This window comes from Simochromis diagramma, unplaced genomic scaffold (assembly GCF_900408965.1).
Source record: "Simochromis diagramma unplaced genomic scaffold, fSimDia1.1 OVJJ01000361.1, whole genome shotgun sequence".
NCBI lineage: Eukaryota > Metazoa > Chordata > Actinopteri > Cichliformes > Cichlidae > Simochromis > Simochromis diagramma.
The window spans coordinates 5217205-5244861 of NW_024386860.1; the positions used below are offsets into that span (position 1 = coordinate 5217205).

At 40.7% G+C, this 27657-nt stretch overlaps 1 protein-coding gene across 1 annotated transcript in view; it reads left to right on the forward strand.

Moving 5' to 3' along the window:
* Positions 1–216: 216 nt before the first annotated feature.
* The window catches only part of cacng8b (calcium channel, voltage-dependent, gamma subunit 8b), a 30850-nt gene continuing 3409 nt past the window's right edge, over positions 217–27657 (forward strand). The window contains 4 exon segments of the mRNA XM_040029955.1: positions 217–1041; positions 21287–21576; positions 22360–22584; positions 25451–25534. Of these exon segments, the coding sequence (XP_039885889.1) occupies positions 22362–22584; positions 25451–25534 (307 nt within the window). The 5' untranslated portion in view covers positions 217–1041; positions 21287–21576; positions 22360–22361.

The window sequence follows — 27657 nt, forward strand, 5'->3', positions numbered from 1 at the left end:
TACCATCAGCAGTGAGATCCCACACCAGCTGTGTAATTTCCCCAGATGATTTGATCATTTTACCACTAATATTACAGCGCTACTGCTGAATTTCCGTTTTTGCTGATACACTGATATTAACCTGTGGATGTTTGATTCCGTCTTATAACCCCCCCCCCCTCTCTCTCTCTCTCTCTTACTCCTCCCCCTCCTCCTCTCTCCCTCTCTCTGCAGGGCTGCGCTTGTGCTCCATTTCCCAGAACTACCAGCGCGGCCCTCATCATCAGCATCATCACTACAGAGGAAAAGTGTCCCACTGGCGCTCCATCAAGTCGCTCTCCAGCAAAGGAAAAAAGAAATATCGACATCAATAACGCTCGCGCACTTACGAGCTGGTCATAATAGGCTACTTACGAGCGCGCAACCATGAGCGTGTGGCACACGCTCCAATAAGCACATCCAGACCAATTCCCTCAATATAAGAGGGGGGTGAGGGGGGTCATGCCTTCGTAGTGATCTCGTAGCACAACATAGGCTACTGTGGGAGATTTCATCTTGTGTCGACGATCCAACCTCATTCACATTTAGCGTGGAGTTTTAGTGTGATGCGACAAGTTGCTCGCGCCGCGCGCAGTGTGGAAGAAATCGATGGAGGAGCAGACAGGCGGGCGAGCGCTCATCCAACCGGAGGGGAGGGGGAGACGCATTCTCCCCGAGTACACACAAGCAGCGGCCACATCCACTGTAGACAAATCCGTGTTCAGTGACGTGTTTTGTACTAGCCTTTTTTTAATATATACACACTGAACCATTTTCCATCTCAGACTTAAATTTAGCCGGGACCTGAGACTTCACTCTTTTTTTTTCTTTTTGCTCCTAAATTCATGATTTTTAATCACCCCTTTCGATTTAATTATTTATTTTGTTGCCTCGATAGACCCGTTATTTAGCGCCGTCCACCTCCTCTCTCCTGTTCCCTCCATCCCCTTCTCTCTCTGGGAGTGCAAGGCGCTGCGAAGCTCGGAAATTTAAAAAAGAGAGAGAGAGAGAGAGAGCCTGCAGGTAAGACCGCCGTAAGCTTCTTTAAAATGATTATAATTGCATTGAGACACTGTTGTTTTGACTTTGCAGCTTAATGAATGACAGTTCATCCAGGCTCATTTTCATAGCACATTGATTTGTTTCACGTTGCCTGCAACTTAACACACTACTGACAGTGTTGATATCGTAATTCCAGAAAAGAATAATAATATTTCTCAGACTTCCACCACTCCTCTCCATCTCCCTCTCTCTCTCTGATTAAATGCTGAATGATAATATTCCCACCTATTTTGCGCGGGCCTATAATTAGCGACCGCAACGTCTATTATGCAAATGATCATTTTAATAGCTCGTTTTTAAGCTCTGCCTGCATTCACGCCGCAGCTGTGGAGACTAAAATATCTGCTGCGTTCGCTGACATGATCGGCCGCTTCCCCGAGGATGGAGAGTTATTTCAGCGTGTGCGAATGCGAGTCTCGGTGTGTCATTCGTGTCCCAGTCCGCTGAGTTTTCTCTGTACTGGTCTCTCGATGCTAGGCGTCCATTTTCCACCGTGCAGCCTATGCAGGCAGGGTGATGTGTGTAGCGTACTCTGTTAACAAATGCACCGCAGTCCGCATCACTATAAGTCAGCTCTGCACGCTCTCGGCCCCGTGGCTCTGAGCTCGTATGTGTCTCATCAGTGTGTTATGCACCGCTTTGGAGTGCAGGGCCAGCATCTCATCTTGGCTCCATGTTGAACCTGGGCCACATCATTGCATCAGACGCGTATTTTTTTCCATTATTTTCCACAGTCTTCTCTCACTGAACAACCTGTGCAGCTTCGACAGATCCAGAGGTAAAGGGCACCGAACACCTGGCACGCGATCAGCCATTCAGTATTCATCACAGCTCACATCATGTCATTGCTAAAGGAGGACTGAAACGTCTTGAATTGGAAATTATGTAGGAGTGTGCACTGCAGTATTCAGGAGTTTCTGTGCACTGTCAGCAAACAGCACAGTGACTTATACCTGTCTTCATTGTGCCTGCAGCCCATGGCAGGTTACAGCTCTGAGTGTTTTCTCAGAAATTTTCATTATTCAATGAGAAATACGCTGTTGTGCTCGCCTACAGTGTTGATGACTGTAGCACAAGTTTATACCCACTAAGCTCAGCTTCTCACTGAGTGCTGCATCTATTCCGTTTGGGGACCAGCCTTTGGTTTTAAAAAGCCAGCATAAATGACCGTCAGCGCTCTGCTTTTACACTGTTCATTTATACCCTTGTTTTGTTTTGTTTTCTGTCACTTGATGTTGCAAGTTTGCTGTTGAACTTTTCCTGTGTGATCATGCCAAATGTGGGCACTGGGTGGCAGCTAAACTGAAATATTTGTGCATTTCTTAAATATTATCAGCAATGAGATAATGGATGAGAGCCTAAAATTGTTCATTTCTTAACTACACCTCAAATCATTAATTAACTGCGTGTAATTCTGTGCAAATGCATGCAGTTACTGTTTGCGCTATAACTTCAGTTGTGTGACTTAATGACAGCATAAAGTGCAAGTTTCATGTTACACACTGCACACCGAAAGGGCCTAAAAGGTTCGGTTATGTCTGATGAGAAATCAAAGGTGTCGTTTTTGTATCACGGTGCTGCCATTTACCGCCCACCTCTTTATCAGCTATCAGTGATTCTTTCATTAAGTGATCTTGGCCCTGTCACACCCCCTCAGTTCCTCCGCCTCCCACGTGCTAAACACCGTCTGTGCCGTGTGTGTGATGTACGTGTGGCCTTGATGATCGTCTCTGTGGATTTTGGATCACTTTCAAAACCCCTGAGTTGGCTCTAAGATCTGCTTTTTACACTCTAAGGTGACTCACTGCAGTCAATACTGATGCGTAGCCCAAACAGGCTGTAGGTGTGATTTAACGCTGGCCAAATTATAATCATCTAATGCTCAAGCGGTCCACAACAATCGGAAAGGATCTCTAACTTTTGACTGTTTCCACTCGTTTACCTGTCTTGCTTAAATTTCACTCCTGGTTGGTCTCTTTCTCTCTCTATCTCGCTTTCTCCCTTTGAGGAGAAGCAATTCTGCAATGATCATCACATCTGTCATGTAGCTGTTGTTCAGAGGATCAATGCCTTTGCTGCAATTTTCTTGATGGTCTGAGATTTCACACTGTTCATTCCTCTCTTTAGTGCAGGAGGAAGCCCGGTGCTGTACAAGAGCCACAAATGCCTCAGTTTGAAATACAGCCCCTTAAAAATCGAATGTTCATTCACATTACTGCATGACTTTTCATCTCTACCCTATGAGTAAAAAGAAACTCCTGCATATTTAAAGGAAAAAGTCTAAACTTACACTTGTAGCAAGTCTTGCAGTATTGGGAAAGCTTACATTCAATACACAACACTGCTTATAACTCCAGTGAGCAGAGGCTTTTATCCAAAGCATTCTAAATGACTCCGTTCTCAGTGGCTATGACCCATGCATCAATTAACCCAGAGCTTTAGTGTTTTTAAGTGCTTTGCTTAAGCTTGTATAGCCTAAGAGCAGGGTTGTAAGAGCCTGTGATCGAACCGTGTTGTGTCAGTGATATGCTGTTAGCTGACCTGTCCGTGTGTGCAGGAGATGCAGCATAAAAACACGACCGAAACCGTGTTAGCATGTCTGATAGGCCAGCACAAGGCTGGAGATACAGGTTGCAGCACCTGTAACTAAATCCCACAAACAGATTACAAAACGGTGTAGGTGTGAGTGAGAGTCTTAGTTGTTTATATTAGAATATTGAAGCTGCTCACACATGAAATAGATTATGTGACTCAGAGTAGGTGCAGACATATCACTCTACTATTAAGCCTATGAGTAAATAAATGAATGACTATCTGCTAAACATCTGTTTGAGATTAGCTGAGTGATTAACAGAGCAGACCCCAGGTCCAAAAGAGTTTGCTCATTTACATTTGTCATCAACTCTTTTCCCTATTTATTTATGAAATGATCCAGAAATTATCTAGTATGCAGATCTTGAGAAAACTCTGCTCAACAGTTTCTTAAATAGGCTTATGTGTATTCTCATAAACCTAGGGATGTCACAGGAACCAAGCGTCCTAGTGTATCGTTACACACTGAAGAAAAATGACATCCACAAGTGCAGGAAAAACCACACTCGGAAAAGCAAAAACTTCATGATGGTGACTCGTGTAGCTTCCACGAGGCAGTAAGAGTCAGGTTTGAATGTACTTTGTGTTGTTACCCTGAATTCCTAGTTTTTTTTTTATACTGCTGGCATTACCATTGTAATCAACTGAAAGGTTTGCAATGGGTAATGTTAAATGTACAGAGGAGGTCAGGATAAGGTACAATAGTGAGTGTCTACAGCCGTGTGTAAAACATGCTGGAGACTCTGTCATGTTTGTGGCTGCACTTCAGTCATTGGTGTTGGGGATCTTGTCAGAATTGATAAAATTGGGAAGGAAGAAAAGTACCATCAGATTTTGATCCACCATGCAGTACCATCTGGAAAGCATCTGATTGATAACAGCTTCATTTCTTAGTATGACGATGATCCCAAACACACTGCCAGTGCACTAAAAACATACCCGGATAGAAAAACACACAGTTGAACACTGTCAGTAATGGATTGGTCTCCCTTGGAGCCAAACCATGATTGTTAGTCCAGGACTGATCCATAGTAAACTCAACATTAGTGAACCAGTCTGGGATCATCAGAGAACAGAACAAAAGGCAGCCAAAATCCGAAGAAGTGCTTTGAATGTCCTTCAAGAATCCCAGAGAACTATTTCTGAAGACTAATCAAAGAAATGACAGGAACGCTTGCTTAAGAGAGTTCAGGCAGTTGAAAAATAAAGGTGGTCATACCAAATATTGACTTTCAAACTCGTTAGAATTGTGCGAACATGCTTTATTTACATTTATGTTTGCAAGTGTTTTATTAAACCGCTGCACTTCTTCCCATTTTAATTGCAAAATGTAAAGATACAATCAGTGGCTTTTTCTGGCAACAGGCGTGTTTGGAATCCCAACACAGTCAGCTGATCCAAGCAGAGGTGGACAGAGCGTAGACGAGTAAATAAATCACCAAACATAACAAATGTTCAGGAAATCAGTTTATGTTTCACATGTTTGAAAGAAAATCTGAATATCATATTTTTAAACAACTGGTTGAGATCTATCAACGAAAAACGTATTAATTATAACATTTATCATTTTTTAAATCTTTCTTTGTTTTTCAGTTTATACAAAAATAAAAAACACCCATAACATCACTGCATCAACCTAAGAAATAATGAAGATGATGCGGCAAGTGTTTAACTTAGTATCTTTAGTTACAGTGGGGCAAAAAAGTATTTGCAGTAGCCACCTTGTTGGCAAGTTCCCCCACTTAAATGATACAGAGGTCAGTAATTTTGCAACCAGAGGTGACACTTTCAACTTTGAGAGACAGAAATGAAAAAAAAATATCATGAATCCACATGGGGAATTTGTAAAGAATATTCGTAATCAGGGTGGAAATAAGTATTTGGTCAATAAGCAAAATACAACTCAATACTTTGTAACATAACCGTTGTTGGCAATAACAGAGGTCAAACGTTTACTATAGGGTCTTTACCAGGTTTGCACACACAGTAGCTGGTATTTTGGCCCATTCCTCCATAGCCAGATCTTCTCGAGAGAATGGATGTTTGGGGGCTGGCGCCGAGCAACACGGAACTTGTCAACTCCCGCCACAGATTTTCTATGGGGTTGAGGGCTGGAGACTGGCTAGGCCACTCCAGGACTTTCAAATGCTTCTTACGGAGCCACTCCTTTGTTGCCCGGGCGGTGTGTTTTGGATCATTGTCATGTTGGAAGACCCAGCCTCGTTTCATCTTCAAAGTTCTCACTGATGGAAGGAGGTTTTGGCTCAAAATCTCACGATACATGGCCCCATTCATTCTGTCCTTAACACGGATCAGTCGTCCTGTCCCCTTGGCAGAAAAACAGCCCCATAGCATGATGTTTCCACCCCCATGCTTCACAGTAGGTATGGTGTTCTTGGGATGCAACTCAGTATTCTTCTTCCTCCAAACACGACGAGTTGAGTTTATGCCAAAAAGTTCTACTTTGGTTTCATCTGACCACATGACATTCTCCCAATCCTCTGCTGTATCATCCATGTGCTCTCTGGCAAACTTCAGACGGGCCTGGACATGCACTGGCTTCAGCAGCGGAACACGTCTGGCACTGCGGGATTTGATTCCCTGCCGTTGTAGTGTGTTACTGATGGTGACCTTTGTTACTTTGGTCCCAGCTCTCTGCAGGTCATTCACCAGGTCCCCCCGTGTGGTTCTGGGATCTTTGCTCACCGTTCTCATGATCATTTTGACCCCACGGGATGAGATCTTGCGTGGAGCCCCAGATCGAGGGAGATTATCAGTGGTCTTGTATGTCTTCCATTTTCTGATGATTGCTCCCACAGTTGATTTTTTCACACCAAGCTGCTTGCCTATTGTAGATTCACTCTTCCCAGTCTGGTGCAGGTCTACAATACTTTTCCTGGTGTCCTTCGAAAGCTCTTTGGTCTTGGCCATGGCGGAGTTTGGAGTCTGACTGTTTGAGGCTGTGGACAGGTGTCTTTTATACAGATGATGAGTTCAAACAGGTGCCATTCATACAGGTAACGAGTGGTGGACAGAAAAGCTTCTTACAGAAGACGTTACAGGTCTGTGAGAGCCAGAGATTTTCCTTGTTTGAGGTGACCAAATACTTATTTTCCACCCTAATTTACGAATAAATTCTTTACAAATCCTACCATGTGAATTCATGGATTTTTTTTTCACATTCTGTCTCTCACAGTTGAAGTGTACCTCTGGTGCAAATTACTGACCTCTGTCATCCTTTTAAGTGGGGGAACTTGCACAATCGGTGGCTGACTAAATACTTTTTTGCCCCACTGTACATACAGGGAGTGCAGAATTATTAGGCAAGTTGTATTTTTGAGGAATAATTTTATTATTGAACAACAACCATGTTCTCAATGAACCCAAAACACTCATTAATATCAAAGCTGAATGTTTTTGGAAGTAGTTTTTAGTTTGTTTTAAGTTTTAGCTATTTTAGGGGGATATCTATCAAAATACTCATTCGATATCCTATCAAATATCGAATTGATTTTAAAATTCTATTGTTTACTTATAAAATTTTAAACAATATGGCACCTGACTACTTAGCTGATCTCCTCTGTCTGTACAGCCCTCAGAGAGCACTAAGATCATTGGGCCAACTGCTCTTGGTGCAACCTAGGTCTCGGCTGAAGACCAGAGGAGACCGTGCCTTTGCCGTTGCTGCACCCAGGCTATGGAATACTCTCCCTCTTCATATTCGCGCGTCAGATTCCATTCAGTCTTTTAAATCACGTTTAAAAACGTATTTGTTTGATCTGGCATTTAAGGCGAATTAGGGTAATTTACATCTGGCTCTGTATTTAGATTATGTAATTATCTTATATTTTATATATTTGTAATTTATATTTTATTGTGATTTTATTTGTACTGCGATTTTACTGGAAAGCACTTTGGTGTACTTCGGTCTTAAAAATGTGCTATATAAATAAATTTTGATTGATTGACTGATTGATATCTGTGTGTGCAGGTGACTATTACTGTGCATAATTATTAGGCAACTTAACAAAAAACAAATATATACCCATTTCAATTATTTATTTTAACCAGTGACACCAATATAACATCTCCACATTCACAAATATACATTTCTGACATTCAAAAACAAAACAAAAACAAATCAGCGACCAATATAGCCACCTTTCTTTGCAAGGACACTCAAAAGCCTGCCATCCATGGATTCTGTCAGTGTTCTGATCTGTTCACCATCAACATTGCGTGCAGCAGCAACCACAGCCTCCCAGACACTGTTCAGAGAGGTGTACTGTTTTCCCTCCTTCTAAATCTCAGTTTTGATGATGGACCACAGGTTCTCAATGGGGTCCAGATCAGGTGAACAAGGTGGCCATGTCATTAGTTTTACTTCATTTATACCCTTTCTTGCCAGCCACGCTGTGGAGTACTTGGACGCGTGTGATGGAGCATTGTCCTGCATGAAAATCATGTTTTTCTTGAAGGATGCAGACTTCTTCCTGTACCACTGCTTGAAGAAGGTGTCTTCCAGAAACTGGCAGTAGGACTGGGAGTTGAGCTTGACTCCATCCTCAACCCGAAAAGGCCCAACAAGCTCATCTTTGATGATACCAGCCCAAACCAGTACTCCACCTCCACCTTGCTGGCGTCTGAGTCGGACTGGAGCTCTCTGCCCTTTACCAGTCCAGCCACGGGCCCATCCATCTGGCCCATCAAGACTCACTCTCATTTCATCAGTCCATAAAACCTTAGAAAAACCAGTCTTGAGATATTTCTTGGCCCAGTCTTGACGTTTCAGCTTGTGTGTCTTGTTCAGTGGTGGTCGTCTTTCAGCCTTTCTTACCTTGGCCATGTCTCTGAGTATTGCACACCTTGTGCTTTTGGGCACTCCAGTGATGTTGAAGCTCTGAAATATGGCCAAACTGGTGGCAAGTGGCATCTTGGCAGCTGCACGCTTGACTTTTCTCAGTTCATGGGCAGTTATTTTGCGCCTTGGTTTTTCCACATGCTTCTTGCGACCCTGTTGACTATTTTGAATGAAACGCTTGATTGTTCGATGATCATGCTTCAGAAACTTTGCAATTTTGAGACTGCTGCATCCCTCTGCAAGATATCTCACTATTTTTGACTTTTCTGAGCCTGTCAAGTCCTTCTTTTGACCCATTTTGCCAAAGGAAAGGACGTTGCCTAATAATTATGCACACCTGATATAGGGTGTTGATGTCATTAGACCACACCCCTTCTCATTACAGAGATGCACATCACCTAATATGCTTAATTGGTAGTAGGCTTTCGAGCCTATACAGCTTGGAGTAAGACAACATGCATGAAGAGGATGATGTGGACAAAATACTCATTTGCCTAATAATTCTGCACTCCCTGTATTTAGATATGCTACATATGTTGATATTCTGTTTAGTGGGGTTGAGGACTCATTTTTACCTTCTCATTAATGAAGATTTCATGCATTTCTCTTACACGATGCACTGGATACCCTGTTTGTCAGACAGTTAAAACATCTTTAAATCACCTGCTTGGGCTTTAGGTAAGTTTGATATTTTGTTAACAGGAACCAAATCATGAAGAAAACAGGCACCACATTAGAACTACTCATTTATGGTGAAACCTATTAGTTATTTTTACTTTATTTGTATTTAAGTGCATTTCTTTGAACATAAATTATAAATCAACTGGAAAAAAATGAAATAAATAATAAATAAATGTGAACTGAACTAAATATGCCACAGCATGACATTGTGTATTTAGACTTTAAGGGAGGTGCAAAAGTGAAGAGGGAGAGGGATTCAAAAACAGAATGAAGTACAATAGTCATTTCATCTCAATTCTCTCATTTTATTAATCATTTGAAGCCAAATGGTAATTAAAATTAAATTAACGAGACAGTCATATAACGTATGAATCAGTAATGAAAATCTGTTGCAGGCCTAATTTAACTGCTGATCACACATTACTGGAAGATATCTCCCTGGTTAAACTGGATAGGCACTTGTTTGAGTTTCCCAAAGTCTTGTTGACTAAACTCTGTATTAGAGCAGTAATAAAATAATTATAATCCCCAGTTTTTCTATCTTTACAAAGGGCAGCTTTCTTCTTGAGTTATTTGCAAGCTTGTTTCCTGGTTAATTTTTTTCTCCCCTGCTGCACTTACATAACAGGATAACTCACTCTTTTATGTATAATAACTATAAATTTAAAGGGCAATTTTGTGTTAGAATTGCTGTCAGAAAGCGGTTTAATCTGTGAAGACTGGAATATTTAAAGTTCATGGTTGCAAGTGTCCATGTGTTTAAGCATGGATTCACGGGTTCATGAGCATCCAGTCATTCAGAGACACTTTATTTTGAGAGCCTCTTAAACCAAGGTGTTACTGCCACTGCCTCCTCAGGCACTTCTGCTCAGACAGGCAAAGCCTTGGTCACATGGAGTCAGAGGATCTTAGCAGACTCTTCACGAGGGCTTAATGGCAGTTCAGCTACACTTTAAAGTACCTTTTAAAGATGACCTATTTTATGCATTTGTTGTCATCATTTTGACAGTTGTGGGTGTTAAAGGCCGCATATGTGCTTGGTTCGTTTGCATGTGGATTTCTTCCTATTTTTCTTTTTTTTTTTTCTGTGCATTCGCGTGTGTGTTTCTGCATGTGAGCGTGCAAAGATGTAAATGTGCGCCTGCCAGATGTGGGAGCTCAGCAATGAGCTCAGGTGTGTAGCTCTTTCTCATGATTAAGGGGAAAAATCACTGCGGCTACCAAAAGTCACTGCTCTGAATATTTGTGCATGTTTTCCTAATGTTCACTGCCGCCATCAGCACCTCAGAATAGAATACTCGGCTTGTATTTTTAGATCTGCCATCATAAGTAGGCCTAATGCATGTTTTTGGTCAAGCACTCACTTTTGGTCAAGCACTCACTGTTAGCTTATGTCATTTTCAATAACTACAGTTCCGATTCTGGTCCTGTGGAGACCAGACATAATTCTTCCTTACTTCCATGTGATACCCTTGTGTGTGTGTGTGTGTGTGTGTGTGTGTGTGTGTGTGTGTGTGTGTGTGTGTGTGTGTGTAGATGCTGCACTGAAAACTTCCACACTCGCCCATGCAGGACCACTGCCTTTCACATGTGTGGAAAAACTTATTACGGCTGTCATCATTTATTCAACAAGCAGTTTGGTAGCTGATTTATGCAATGAATAGCTAATGGAGCAGCTGCTACAAAATTCAAATCTCCTGTGTGATTTATGGCTGTGTTATTAGCGCCACAACTCATTGGGCATGCTTGTATTTCATACAAGCAAGGTGGCCTGCCTTGCTGGGAATGAGTCACACAGGTAGATCTGATTATATCTGAAGTTTTTTTTTAGGCAAGTGAGAGCCTGGTTCTGTAATGGTCCCTGCAGCCGCTTGCTTCCAAAGCCTTTGTTTCTGCAGTAAGTCCAGCTACAGCTAATTGCCCCTAGCTAGCAAAATACAATGAAGGCATCACTGTGAGGGTGTTAGGTCCGGGATGCTCAGATTTATGGCAAAGGGGAATGTGTATATTACATCCACACAAACTCCAGTACCATCCAGAATTTATCACCACTCCTGCAATCATTTGCTATTACGACCAGTGTGAACATTATTGCCGAGAAGAGCGGCTCTGAACCCACTATTTCATAATGTAAAAAATTTGATGCTGCAGTGCACTCTTATGACATCGTCAGGCTCGCAACAGTTTAAAAAAGGATCAGAATTGAGCTACAGGTACTATCTTATTTATTTCTCACATTCTTCATCCTTCAACCTGGCACCTGCATTAAGCACGGTACACAATGGCCGCTGACAGTGTGGATTTGAGATTCAGGTCTGCTATGTTAGTTGTGGTTAATGTTGCTTTGATCTGCTAGCCTCAAGCAGGGGTGAGGAGAGAGTTAGAGGTCTGGCTAAGCTCACCTCTTTCATATTCAAACTCCCCCCTCCTCCTTTTTTTGTATTCCTCAGCTCAGATCAGCACTGAGTCAAGTGAAATCGCTTGTCAGATCTTGCGCAGCCCCCTTGGGAGCCACAGAGGGCATTTGTACAGATTTCTGCACATATGCAGTAGTACCCCACAGGACCTGCAAACAGAACTAAATGTGTAAAATCTTTTGTCCACATTAACGTTTGAACTAATCACTGTGACGCAACTATTGAAATAATACTGCCACTGTTAATTATCCACTATTTCCTCAGGGTGCAGTTAGAAAATCTTGGCCTTTAGAAGTCATCTACTCTTCAACCAAAAAACATATACAGACTTTCTATATATGCCACAAGGCACTTGAGTGCATTGTGGCCTAAACTTGAGTGCACTCCACCTGTGAGCCCTCCTGGCCTAAATGAATTATAAACAGACATTAAGCTTGCATTGGTGCATCATAAATCATTTTAACCTTGTTATCTTACACAGAAATGATAACAACAGACCTGTCCATATCTTAATAAAATACACAAAATCCTTGTGCCTGCCTGTCTGTCTGCGAACTTCTACCAAGTCAGAAGTTGAGCAGCTAAACTTGGCACACAGGTACATCATAGACTCCTCAAGGTTCTTCTATATCTCTATCATGTGTCACTATAATTTTATTCCAATAACATTTAAGAATTTAGATCCACAAAACCTGAAGTAAACATGATATATTATGACATCAACGTGTTTTCTGCCAACCACCTAACAATGTAGTAGAATTGCAGAGCATACACTACTCCAACATGTGCTCATTACATTCCAATTCTGTATCTCTAAATATCCAGAGCAACAACACATCTGACATTTCCTATCATGATATAAATTTTACTTTTTGATGAGAGAGAATACTTTACATCCAGCTTGGTGTAGATGGACTGCTGCTGCTGCTGCTGACAGCTGTTGCCCACTCCAAGTATTCCAAAGAGCAATTATGGGACAAACTATATTAAAATACGTTAATTCTTGATTTACAGAACATCCTGTTACTGAAAATGTAGCCTACGGTTTTTAGAGTACATACGTTGTTGGTTGTAGCCTCGTTGCCCTGTGATTGGAATGTTGTCTCTTTGATTTTTTATTTTATTTTATGAAATGCAGTCATGCGGACAGTTTGTAAAGGTTAAGTAAGTTAGACTTAGAAATCTCGTTTAGGTTGGGTAAGTTCAAAGTAGTAAAGATGCCCAGTTTGTTGCAGATGGTGTATTCTTTCGGTAACACTTTGCAATACAGCTCGTTACTACGGGTCTAATTTTCCTGCAATAAAAAGGGAGTTCGATGGATTTTATTCAAAATTACATTGTAATTATATTTACATGAAAATATATAAAGGCATTACACAAGAATAAGAGGGTAACAAGTCAAACAAACCAGAAATTATATTGCAAGTAAATGTATGTAGTGCATAAGCAATTGTAAGTACTGGATAATTTCCCAGTAATGTAGACAAAGATGTACAATAAACAAACAATATTTTCCCATCTTACATTTTGGGGCAAGGTCCATATTATGTAGTGACTTCATCTTTCCTAACTTCCAGCTATTTTGCAAGGAGAGTGACACAAATTATACTGTATGTAATTTTAAGTAATGTGTGTTTACCTTTGAGCAAATGCAATATTTTCCCATTTTATGTCGGGAGTACACCATATTATGGAGTGACTTAACTTTGCCTTTTACGTCTTTATTTTTTTTTTTACATCATTATTTAATATTCATTTAGCTAATGTGCATGATGAATTTTGTGTTATGCAGCTGTCCTTTTTTACTTACACTGTTCTTAAAATTACTTCAAAAACAATGTGTGTCTCCTTTCTTATAAAATACCCAGAAGTTAAGCCACTTTATAATACTGAAAAGTCTTATTCTTTCCCCATCTCACATCGTAATTATGCTGATGTATTACCACATTTAAAATAACTTAAGCTTACAGTATAATTTGTATTTCTTTTCCTGCAAAATACCTGCATGTGTTGTTACGTATGCAGTACTTAAAATGACTTACGCACTACTGAAATTTACCTACAGTATAATTTGTTCTTGGTTTCCTGTAAAAAGCTGACTGAGCCCCTTAATCTAGTTTACTACCTTTAAGTTTGTCCATCTAAACATTATTACAATGTTATTTACATGGAACAACAAAATACATGGAAATTCCATTTAATTACAGAAGAATTATGTCTTTGGTTGCAGGCTGTATTATAAAGTGTTACCGTTCTTTCTGCTGCAAAAATGGGTTAACTCTGGCATGTAACTGATGTCCCACTTGTGTCAGTAACACAGTAGATCATCGAGTGTATGGATCGGCCAATCAGCAGTCAAGAGTACAACCCCAGTGCTTGCAAGATTAACAACACTGTCAGTTGCAAATGTCTGCTGAAAAAAAACTCTGCAGAGCTCAACACTGACCACTAGGGGGTGGATGCTGTAGCCTCAAAATTATATCATGATATTTGCAATAATGGTATTTATCACTAATGACAATGATATTTATGATGATATAGAAAAGCAATACTGATTACATGATATATTGATGATTGCAGTTTGCAATACAGCAATATGTATTAGTGTAAACAAAACAAAAGATATATTCCATTGATGAAAGACTGCCTAAATCAAACTGTGAATCTGTTGCTGCAAAGTTTCAGCAGCACCACCAGAGTTATAGTCAAACAGTAGCATGTAGCCAGTTCACAGAGCTCAGGTAGTGTTTTCAGTGGAGAAGTAAAAGTGTTAACATAACTGTTTAACACTTTAACAGTAACTAACCTTGTAAGGCTTCAGGAGCTGCACTATATTGTCACATAATATAACTGAAAAAAAATTTCAGCCTGGGATGTTACATCTTGGGTCAAGGTTTTTAAAGCTGTTTAAGACCATCACCATATAATGTCATCAATATTTCCCATCCACTGTTTGCTCTTTCTGTCATTTGGAGTGCAACTAACCAGAGTTACAGAGATTAATTATTTACTCTGTGGTTTGTTAGGATCTTCTTCTCACATGCCATCATAGCCTGCTTATGCTCGACATTGTGTTTTTGCCTCAAGTGTTGAAACAAGTTTGTTGTTTCCATCTTTAACAAACAGTTTTGGGGGGAAAAGTATTGGAAAATATCTTGCAAATTGTTGAAGTAGTGCTTGGTTATGATTACTACCTTTTTAGGTAGAAATGATCATTCTGCCTAAAAAGAAAGGCTGGTGTGGTGCACAAGGGCGTGTAAATGCATGGCATCCCTATATTTTAATTATATTGTTATATGACACTTTTATTTTACGTAAAAGTTTATACCGGTATTTTTACAGACAATAGAAATTCCACTTTTATAAGTTCTCCATTTCCACAAGTGAACTTGCTGTTTGTGCCTTCCTTACACTGAAAAAAGCTCTGTAAAGTTACAATATAACGTACCATTGTGTTTTTTCTGTATTTTCTAACCAGACATTGAATTTTTAAAAAAGATAATACTGGTTGGCAGTTGTATCGTGACCATAAAAAAAATATTTGGATCAAAAAAGAAGAAAAACAAAGCAAAAAAAGAAACTTTAAAGGACCGTACATAATTATTTTAATGGTGAAGGAACTACTCCTTAAATAACCAACTGTGAGTCTCTAATTCCATAGCAGTTGAATTGAATCCTTAATGTGATTAATAATAGTGTTGTATAATAACAGTATGTAGGTTTTTTTGTCAATAATCAGGCCGTAAAGTAATATAGCCTGGTTATGGTACAGTGCTTCGCTCCTGAATGCAATCACCGCTCTGATGGTTTTTGAGGTTTTGTGATCAATAAGTGACATGATGTTACAGGGTTTAAACATTTCCACAGTAACAGCAACTCCCATCAGTCAGAGATTGTATCAGTTTAGGATTGTAGGTAGAGTAGTTCTTTTCTGCAACATTTCAAATTAAATGCATTTTTGTCAAAGATTGTTAACATAATACGGACTTGTTGTTTCCACAGGAGCACAAAGCATTGTGGTGTCATAGCTCATAATAAGTCTACTTTGCATGGTTACAGCATTATGGCTCATTATCAAAATGCCAAAGTGGGGTTTCATAGAGCAACAAAATCCCTGCATGGAGGAGGTTTTTGGTAGAGACAGTGTTATTGCAGTCTCTTTTTTTATTGTTTTACCTGATACAACCTAGCCTAAATCAGTATATATTTCCCCAAAGTACAAAGTCTTCTCATTTTAAACTGCAAAAGAAGCATGTCATGTTCACATACCCTTTTAACTACACCATAAAGACTTTTTTAAAAAAGCAAGACTCCTGTTAGCCTAAAGAAAAGTTACAATGCCTTCTCCCTTATCTGACCTTGAACCCCTTTAATATTTTTTGTGCAGCTCTTTAATTTTTTTTCATGGCCTCTTGTTCTTTCACGCTCTCTTGCTCTAGCTTCTGTGCCATTCTCTTCTTTCCCCTCTTTCTTAATTATTGCTGGAAAATAGAAATTACAGATAATTAAATGACAATTATGATCTCCGCCCACGCAGGGGAGTTTTTACTCGGGAGAGTAACTTTGTAGGTTATTCTTAAGGTCATTCATTACATGGAGTCAAAGACTATACACACACACACACACGTACACACAGATTAGATACTGTATTTTTACGCCTTGGAGATAGTGTAATCCCTTCTAGAAATGTATTTTCCACAGGGAGAGGCAGCATGTTGATAGGGTTGGAAGGTCATACGGCACACTCACACACACACACAATCACTTTCGCTTGTTTGCTTACACATATTCAACCACAGTGTATAAATAATAAGCCACACTGTGGTGGTGTCATTTGACAGTTTACATAATAAGATGCCTGAAAGCAGAGATACAAGGCTAACTGTCTAACCAAAGGGAGCTGAGGGGAACATTGCTGGGATTCAATAAGATTGGACTAGACCCATCCTCAGAAGCACTGGAGAGGAAATGTGCACACACACACACACACACACACACCGTTTCTCCTTCCATGTCTCTTTTTCTGTCTCTGAGGCAGCTCTGTTTTGGGCCTCACAATGCAAACAGGATGTAACCTATTTTGATCACGGTGCCATATTGCATCATCAAATATTAACAGACTTGACTGCACTGCATTATGTCTGCTAAATAATGTTTGCTGAATAATGTGTGCTGCTTCATCCTACCCTCGTGTTTGTTTCAAAACCCATCATACAAAGACGCTGAGAAAAGGAAATACTTCCTGTGCCCTCGGTAACGGATGCCGTTTAGTCTTTATTCATGTGTATTTATGAGCATGTGTGTGTGTGTGACCCAGAGCATCTGTGTTGCTGTGGTCACACATTTATCTATTGATAAAGCTTTAGCGCGCTCGTCCTTCTGCCCCGGCCTCAGAGTCAACACGCTGTTAGTGTCTTGAAATATCTGCCTTATTTCTGCCTCTTTCTTTCCCATCTCTGCCCCTTTCTCCCTCTGTCTCCCCCCACCACCCCCCTCGCTCGATGCTGATCCAGACTTTGGAATTCAATGTTGCTATGGTAACAATGTCGGGTTGGTCCTCCCTGCCTCCCCCTCTTGCTCCTCTTATTCAGAGTAGATGCAGTTTCCTTGCTCTGGATTCATTCTCTCTTTAACCTGTAAAGCTGTCCCTCCTGTGACTACACTTTCTGTAAACAGTGTTAAAACACACAACAGAGCAGAGCTGAAAATGGAAAAACTAATTTGGCCATAACCCTAAGCATGGAAAATAAATCATAACTCATGTCATACACTTCACTTCCATTAATTTACAAACCGTCGACATTCCTGAATGCCACACAGGTCTGTTAGGCAGCAGTCGAGCTAAATGCTAACATCAGCATGCCTCACGGTGTAGCGATGGGATTTCCGGCTCTTTTTAGAGAACCGGCTCTTTCGGCTCGGCTCACTAAAAAGAGCCGGCTCTTTCGGCTCCGAACTGGCTCTTCAGGTTGTTTTGTTGCTTTAATTAATTTATTATTAACAATAATATAAAATTATGCACAAAAGGAATTACTAATGTAAAAAAAAAAGTGGTTTAATTTATATATGTTTATATATAAATATATGTGGTGGCCCCTAGACCTAGAGACAAAGCACGTACAAACTCCAAAACACATTTCTAGCGTTAACTGAACTTCCAAAACAGAGCTACCTAGATCACTTAAATTACACAATTAAAAGCATATGTGTATTGTTTGTGTATTTATACACAAGCACACATATATATTCAAATAATTTTAAAAAAATATTCATTTACCTGTTACTACCACACACCAAATCCGGTCGTTGGTACTTGCTGGCTTGTGTAGCCACTAGGTAACAAAAACTCAACACTGCGCCCTAGCATCCTGGAGCACTTCTTTTGTCTTTTGTACGTGTTTTGGAGTTTTTACGTTCTTCTGAGTTTTTACGTGTTTTGGAGTTTGTACGTGCTATAGACTTTTTACGTGTTTTGGAGTTTTTACGTGCTTCAGAGTTCGTACGTGTTTTGACGTTTGTATGGGCTTTGTCTCGAGGGGCCATCGTAAATATACTTTTATTTATTCACTCCACATAAAATGTAATAAATAAATCATATAATACAAAAACCAACTATTCACATTTCAACTTATAACTATTTAAAATTTCAGCTTTTTCCCTTTAAACAAATTTAAAGTGAAACAACACAAAACACTGCAAACCACAACACAATTAAATATAAATTAAAATATGAAAACAAAAAGAACATGCATATTTTCTGTCATATGGACCTGCATGAATAAACTTTCTTAATCCTTTAGCATCTGCAACTGAAAATAGTTGTGGATGATTACTATACCTTTCTAATGTGACGTTGTTGTCTCTGGCTCTCTTTCTCTGTCTCTCCCTCCCGCGCTGTTCCTGTGCTACTGCAAGTGTAACTACCGCCTCTCTCCCTCTTCCCAGCGCAAAGCACAAGGCTCGCGTGCAGAGTGAAGCGGAAAAAAGTGCGAGAGAGGGTGAGAGAAAGAAAAAAAAACCCACGGCTCGCGATAAGGAGCCGGCTCGCGTCATTCACGTCAAAGATCCGGCTCTAAGAGCCATTTCGTTTGCGATGACACATCACTATCACGGTGACAGTGTGCCGATTTCAAGTACATAAAATGTTGTTTCACCATTTTTAATTTCAGATTCAATAACCAAGATTGGAGTGCTAATTTATCCATGAATGCTAACAAGTAAATGGCCTGTATTTGTATAGTCCCTAAGGACCGAAAGCGCTTTACACTACATTCAGTCATTCACACACACTGGTGATGGCAAGCTACATTGTAGCCACAGCTACCCTTGGGCGCACTGACAGAGGCGAGGCTGCAGGACACTAGCACCACCGGGCCCTCTGACCACCACCAGTAGGCAACAGGTGAAGTGTCTTGCCCAAGGACACAACGACCAAGACTGTCGGAGCCGGGGCTCGAACTGGCAACCTTCCGAATACAGGACAAACTGCCAACTCTTGAGCCATGATCGCCCCAAGCTTAGCTAGCTGAGTGCATATCACATACACCTGCTAACTGCGATGTGTAATTAAATAAACATAAGACATTCACTCACCAAAGGGGATGCACAGAATTTTTGGGAGGTCCGTTAGTACAATTAAATATATAAAAGGCCAAACTGTAAAGAGGTCAAGCTCAGTGAATTAAAAACAAATTGGTGAATCCCAGCAGAAGAAGCTAGCAGTTAGCATTGGCTAGTTAAGGCAGCCACGGCGCTAATAAATAAACTTTAAGCCTGAATAAAATTTAAACAGGTGAGCTGAAAAAATCTCATTGCTTGTGTATGCCACTAAGGGGTAATCAGCTATTTTTTGTACTATGCTTTACATTACAGCTACTTCCATTTATTACTTTCATGCCACTAGTATTAGTGCTAAGAATAATTGCCCACTTGAAGTATCTGATAATTTTCTTACTACCAGCAATCCTGCTATAATCTTTAAAACCCAACAATGAAAAAAATAAAACTAACAGGGACTGCTATCCCAAGCCTGACACACACCAGCTACTCTGTTAAGTAAATCTGTTGAGTTGCTTGTTAATACAACTATCAGCTAATCCCATACCAACTCAGTGATTTAGGCATCTAGACACATTCAAGATGATCTGCTGAAGTTCAAACCAAGCATCAGAATGGGGAATCCAGGTGATCTAAGTGACTTTACTAAAGTATGGTTGTTGGTGTCAGATAGGCTGGTCTGAGAAATTTAGAAACAAATGATCTGCTGTGATTTCCCCACACAACCATTTCTGTGTTTTACAGAGAATGGAAAAACACAACATATCCAGTGAGCAGCAGTTCTTTGGGGGGAATACTTTGTTGATGTTAGAGGTCAGAATAGAATGGCCAGACCACTTCAGGATAATAGGAAGGCAGCCAAAGTTCAAACTGTTGCCTTCCACTTGTTACAAGCACGGTATACAGAAGAGCATTTCTGATAACACAACATGTCAAACCTTCAAGAAAATGTGCTACAACAGCTGAAGACCACACCAAGTGCCATTCATGTCAGCTAAGAACATGAAACTGAGGCTACAAATCCCACAGGCTCATCAAAATTAGACAGTAGAAGATTAGAAAAACATTGCTGCAACATTCAGAAGGTAAGGTGAGAATTTGACATTAGAAGTGTGAAAGTATAAATAGTAAATTAAGTGGTTCTTGTAGACCGCCCTTCTGTTCTACTCAAAGTGCTTTATACAACATGGCACATTCACTCATTCATACAAGTATTGTTTTCTACACATAAGTGCGTTCTATCTAACATACTCCATGGAAGACATGGGAGAGCCACTTGGGGTTCAGTATCTTTCCCAAGGATACTGAGACATGCAGACTGGAGACCAGAGGAGCCAGGGATCAAAACACCAACCTTCCGATTGGCCTCCTGAGCTAGAGCCAACCACTGATAAATTATTAAGTATTAATGGTTCAGGCTGCTGGTGGTGGTGGGATAATGTTGTGGGGGATATTTTCTTGGCACACACCAGCTTTAAGAAGGTCCAACCCATTACTCTCGAGATGGACCTTACAAATAGGCTGGTGAATGTATAACGTCGTTGTAGAGCTGTGCATTTGAGGAACTGCATGTTTCTATTTCAATCCACAGAGGTTGCGACTTGGTTCCAAGCAAATATTGAGCATATTATAAATCTTACTTGGGATAACTTAAATTAATTCATAATAACTTAAAGAATTTTATGGAAGTCTTCCCAAATGACCACATGCCAACAGAAATATCATTTTTCTCAAATATAAGGATACGAAGGATACCCTAGCCCTAACCCTACTGTTGAGCTGGCAAAATGAAATTTTAATTTAAGGAAAGTAATGTAATGTGCCACATTTACTTTTTTCATAATATGTCGTTGACCCAAAAATCACAGCAACAATAAGAGTCCATTTACTAATTTAGTCCTAATTTATACAGCTCTTTGTTATCCATGATACCAGCTAAAAAGTCTTATAAATGCACATGTGAAAAGAAGTTAAATACAGCAATGGCTCATGTCAACCGTTACGTAATAGCCCTCATCTGCAGAGTCATGACTTAATATTTACTGCTGTACATAAATGTAATACAGTGCAATATATTTATGTCTTTGTTCATGTGCAGCAGCAGAGCAGTGACGATGGACTTCTATCTGCAAGTTTCCTGCTAACAGCAGACGAGCAGAGGGCGGGACAACCGTCCACAACTTCCACCAGCACCAACTTTCCAGTGAGTTGAAAAGAACGAGAGAGAAAGAGACAGAGGCAAGAGAGAGGACAAGAGCAAGAAGGAGAGAGGAGAGCGGGTGAACACAGTCGATGGATGCTGTCCGGATCGAGGGGACAGCACGTTCTTCACTGACGAGGAAAAGAAAGATTTCAAAATTGAGTCGAAGGATAGAAACTCGCCGTCAGGTAGGTCTCACTTTGTCACTCTCTGCACCGTCAGGTTTAGCACATTTGTGTCTGTGAAAAGGAAACTTTTAACACAACAGAAATATCTGTGGAGGTAACTCTGCGATACTGAGACAACTTTCTGTCTTTCACACTTGCTTGGTTCAATGTGAAAGGCTGTAAGTGAATTATGTAATGTGTGAGTGTATACATGGATGTTTGTATGTAAGAGGTTCACCAACATTGCCTCTGTAATAGAAGTAGGTGCAAGGTGATCCCATGTTTCATCTGCTGTGTGTGTGTGTGTGTGTGTGTGTGTGTGTGTGTGTGTGTGTGTGTGTGTGTGTGTGTGTGTGTGTGTGTGTGTGTGTGTGCATCGAGCCCTGCTGATACCGAGGGGGAGAACATTGTCAGGGTCATGAATATGGAGTAGACTGAGTTTGGGAGGGTGAGATCTGTTGTGCTTCACATCAATTCTGTCTTGTTAAGCAGAGTCAGCAGAGTCATCAAACTCTCCTCCAAGGACACATCATAGAGCCACTTATGCACCTCCCACATCCGCCTACACCTCGCGCTCATCTTTTCTCATCGCCTCCCTCTCTCCCTCCCACCGGTGCCCCTCACCTCCTCCTGCTCCTCATCATCTCACCTTCTTTGTTTGCTGTCTTTTTTAATAAACTGCACTTTGTTAAGTTCTTCCTTGTTCTCCTACTGTTCGATAAATGCTTTTTATTTGCACTCCTGATGCCCACTCTCTCCAACTTCTCACTCACCTCTTCCTCCACTTTCTGGTTTCCCTTAAAGGCATGGTGTGTGAGAAGGGGATCCAGATCCTTCTCACCACCGTGGGGGCATTCGCTGCCTTCGGCCTGATGACGGTGGCAATAGGCACGGACTACTGGCTGTACTCCCGTGCCCTCATCTGCAACAGCACAGCCAACGTGACCCAGGATGACCCTCATAATAAGGACAAGAAGGACCCTGGTGCTCTCACCCACTCCGGTCTATGGAGAATATGCTGCTTGGAAGGTAACAAAAGAGCTTTCATGGACAGGAATCTGTGTGCGGGATTTGGACTTAAGTAGACGAATGTTTGAAAAAGTTTGAAGTTTATAGCTACTTTCTGGATCTTTAGGTTCATATTCAACTGAGAGATATAATAGAGTTGCAGGGTGGAAGGGCACTCACAGTATTGTGTGACTTTAAGTTATGGTCATGGTGGTTTCAGACTGGATGCTGTGCAGACAGCAGATGAATTGAACCACTGTTTAAATCACATTAATCACTGCATGCAGTAATTTTGATACTCTGTTTATTATACTGTATTTATTGGCTCTTTTTTTAATTTTCTATATTCAACTATTTAACCTTCAAGCTGGTGGCCTGAAACCCGCTCCTGAGGTCCAACTAGACAATCGTATCTCATTGAAATGTTAAAGCTTATAAATGGGAGTACATTTCCCATTATTCAGTCACATATTTTTAATAGTATGCATTGTTCTTCTGTTAAATGGGATCAGAGTCTAACAGCAAGAACCTGTCACTTGACTTTAGAAAAACTTTGTTCAGGAGGGCGCAGCACTGCAGCAGTACCAGCACCAACATACACATTTCATTTGTATTTGGTCGACCGTGCCACAGGGCCAAAAAAAAACAATTTTGCATAATTGCAATATAATTACGTGATACTGAAGCGTAACCCTCATCCAAAATAATCCATTAATCATTGTCTGTGATTCAGGATGCATTCATTCAAGTCAATTGCTGAAACAAAAGCCTCTGTTCACCCATCGGCTTCTCATTTCAAGTGGCGGAAGATACAGAATCTGGCAGCAACCATCTCTCAATCTTCACTTCTTGTGTCACTGCAACACGAGCTGCTAATTCATTATACATTACACTGCCTGCCTGACACTCTACAGTAAAAGCTGGGATGGAGTTAACAGTGAAGAAGCAAAGGGGTGGTGTGAGTTTGCGATCTGTGCCTTTGCTCACATGCAGACTGAGGTAAAAGCTTTTTTTTGTCTCCAGGAAAACTGCTTGGCTCTCTTTATAAAGCATCCCTGGCCCATCCTGGGCTTGGTCATTGTACAAAGCTAATTTGTCCTCATCTCTAAGCTTCCTGATAGCAAAGCAGCCAATTAGAGATAAGCTCTAGCCCTTGCAGCTCTGCTGCAGTGCACCCCCACCCACTCTTTCCCTCACCGCTCTCTCTCTCAGTTTTTTCCACTTGCTATCCCTCTGCCTTCCTCCCCCAAACATTTTTACATTTCATCTTTCACTGGTTTGTCCTCATCTTTGCCTCCTTGTAGTTTCCTCTCGTTTTCAGCCTTTTCTGCTGCAGTAAAGCTGACAGAGTCTTGGCGTGGCTTAGAGGTCAAGTATCCTTGATGTCTGTGGAGTATTAAGCCAAGATAGATGCTCAGTAGTTGTGCAGTGATGCAGTGAGGTGTAGAAGGGGTGGAAATGCAGGACATGCTAGCTCCAAAAGATTTATGCCTGCAGGTGGGTGGCACATTGTGCTGTGGATATAGACGTGTCCTGTCCTCTTCTCCCCTCTGCAGACTCATTCAAGGTGGGGTTGCACTGACTTACCAGTCAATGAAGATTTTATCTGTCTGTGTGATTTTTTGTTAGATAATCCCACAAATGTGTGAGCCCGATACTGAACATGTCAGCTGCCAGAGTCACTTAGCACAGCTGTGTTTGTGGTCATGTAGTGAGATAATATTGGAAGCACGTTCACATACACTCATTGAATACTTTATTCAGTTGACCCTTTTGTCTTCAGAGCTACCTTAATTATTTCCTGGCACAAATTCAAAAAGGTGCTGGAAATGTTGCTCCATATTGGAATGACAGCGTCACACAGCTGATGGGAATCCATGAAATGAATTGAAAGATGTATATATTGGTTGTAATGAGGTTTATTACACGAAGTAGTCCTCTGTCCTCTCATATCAATGAAGCATTTTCACCTAAAGAACTGCTGCACATTGGATGTTTTCTGTTTTTCAGACAATTCTCTGTAAATCCTAGAGATGATTGTATAGGAAAATCCCAGCAGATCAGCAGTTTCTGAAATACTGACTAGCCTATTTGGCTACTGAAACGTTTTATTCACTCTCTCTGCCTCTTAGGGCAGCAGACCACATGAACCAGTGTTTCTAAAACTAACTCTTACATTTACGGTATATAAGACTATAGATATAGAATACTCTAAGAACGTGTGTGCATAAGGTGGTATTTTCACAGTCCTGGATTTGTGGTTTAATAAAGGACGATGGAAAATGCCAACATAGACTAATGCAGGGTTTCAAAAATGCCTGATCCATGTGGCTCATCCAGTATTTCCCTCCCATTGTACCACCATCTGTTTCTTTACAGACCTACCTGTGGAAATGTAGGAGCACTGAGAGACCATCTCACCCCACATCTGTTCGTCTCTCCCTCAGTCTGTGTCTCTTCATTTCATCACTCCACCTTTCTCAAAATCCATCCACCAACAACAGTGGTGGGCTGTCATCATCGTTCCGTGCGTCCCTCCGTTCGTCTGTCTGTCTACATTCAAGACCCCGCCGGGTAGTTATCGGTCTGCCTGTGTGTCTGCTTGTATGTATTTACGTTGTGCCTGTGCGTTCACTGTGTTTGTGACATTACTAACATAAGCTGTAATTACAACGAGAGTCATTAACCTCGATGATGTTCCTAAACAATATACCCAAATTTACCATTCAGCGCATTTGCTTGGATTCATTTTCGAATCACGGTACAACATTTTCCAGGTCAATCAGTCTTTTCATCAAGAGGATAGAAACTGTTCTCATAAGGCTTCAGCTTTGAGTTGTTGCCTTTTGTTGAGTCTGGTCACCATTTTTCTTCTTGTCTGTCTCAGGAGTGAAGAGAGGAGTGTGCTCTCAGATTAACCACTTCCCAGAGGATGCAGACTTTGACCATGATGGGGCAGAGTACGTCCTACGTAAGTTATTACCTGAAGTGCCAGACGTGGGTGATGTAGAGGGGGAACAAAAAAACAACCTGAGAACAAATTAAGAGCAAAGTATAAAATGACGCCTTGATGCTTTAAACTTGGCGTTTTATTGCTCATTCTCTCAATCACATCAAGAAATAAACACGTGACAAGGTTTACAAAGCCATGAGAGAAGGGGTGCCCTAGTTCATGCTCAGTGCCCTGCAGTCATGTCTTTCTGCACTGATATGATGCATGTGTGCCCGTGCATACGTAAAGAAAAGCTTGTGCTCTGTTTACAATGTTGCAGAGGCATTTTGCTGGCATTTAGGTGGCATTTTCTCTCCTGTGGCCTAGTTGTCCTAGATGAGAGAGCCGTGTTAATGTGTGTGTGTGTGTGTGTGTGTGGTTGGCAGACCTCCTGAAAGGACCGGGGGCCACATGGGAAGGGTTTGATTCAGTTGGGTGCCTAGAACTGAGTAATTAATTTCCTCAAAAAAGTATTCTGTGTATTTTATTTAAAGCAAATTTCAACATATTTAATTATTTCATAGCATTTTTACCCATTTTTCTCACATTTTCTAAGCCTTGGTTAACAAGGACATAGAATGTTTTTCTCCACCTGTCACTACAGTAGGAGCACAGAAACAGGTTGGCTATAATTTCTTCCTTGTAATCCTTATAGGGAAATATGCTTCTTACAGTTTCAATGTTAGATGATCATATTAAGCATAGCGAAAGAAATTCCAGTGAGCCAAAAGGTCAGGGGTCAGACAGCACTAAACGCTTGGTTTCCAATGGGTTTTCTACTCTTGTGTCGAGTTGAAGCTCAGAACGATTTTCCTTATATTTCTTATTTTAACATGGCTTAGGTTACCATGCCATACCACTTTATTTATAAAGCACTACAGTGCTGATCAAAGTGCTGCACAATAACAGCAAACATAAAAGACCAAAGGGTAAAAGTTACAGAACACACTGGGTCAAAGGCCATGGCGTAAAAATGTGTCTGTAAACAAGAGTTAAAAACAGCAAGTGAAGGAGACTGCCTGAAGTGCGATGGCAAATTGTTCCACATACATGGAGCCGCAGCTGTGAAAGCTCTATCGTCTTTGAGTTTGTGTTGCATCTTTGTAACAAGCGAAGTCGTCTGGTCTGCTAACCTGAGAGAACGAGACGGGATGTAAGGATGTAACAGCGCACACAGCTGAAATGGGGGAAACAGCCACTTAGAGAATTAAAAACAAATAAAAGGATTTTAAAGTGGATTTGTAAAAGCTCTGGAAGCCAGTGTAGAGAAGCTAAAATTGGAGTGTTATTGGTTGCACCAGATAAAAATCTAGCGGCAGTGTTCTGCACCAGTTGTAGGAGGTGCAAAGGAGCGTGAAGTCAAGCTAATTCCTATGAAAAGTGCATTGCAGTAATCGAGATGAGACGTAATAAAAGCATGTATTAATGTTTCAAGGTTTGCATATGGACAGGAGAGGCTTGATTTGTGACAGCAGCCTCAAGTGGAAAAGGCAGGAATTAGACATTGTGTTCCCATGAAAATCGAACTATAGAGAATGATTCATTTTCACACCTAAATTAATGATAATGAATTTCTTATATAAGGTCAAGAAGAAAATGTGACACAGGAGGTGCAGTTGGTGCCACTGGAACAACATAACTTCTGTCTTGCTCTCATTAAAATTTGGAAAATGTAATCAATAAGAGAGTTAAGGAAAGGCTGGACAGGACATACACCAATGTGTTTCACTATAAAAATAAACTTGACAGTCATAACAGTTAAAGCAAATATTATGTGTCTGGAAAATAGTGCCAAGTGGGTACAAAGAGAAAGATGGAGGTCCAAAAATGGAGCCTTGTGGTACTTTTTTCAGACAGAGAATAAATGTTTTCTTTAAATTTGAAAGTGCTACAAATGAGCATAAAAGATTTAGTCCTAGTTGTCGTAGTGCCAGGATGCACAATAAACACTCTCTGAGCACCTACTTTGTCAAAAACACATCAGAAGAGCAATTTGTAAATTTGTCTGCAGCACAGGCACAACAATTGCATGCTGATTTAATGAAGAAGCCAATCACAGTTGCAACAATGATCTTATTTTTTGTATAGGGTTTTTCTAACAG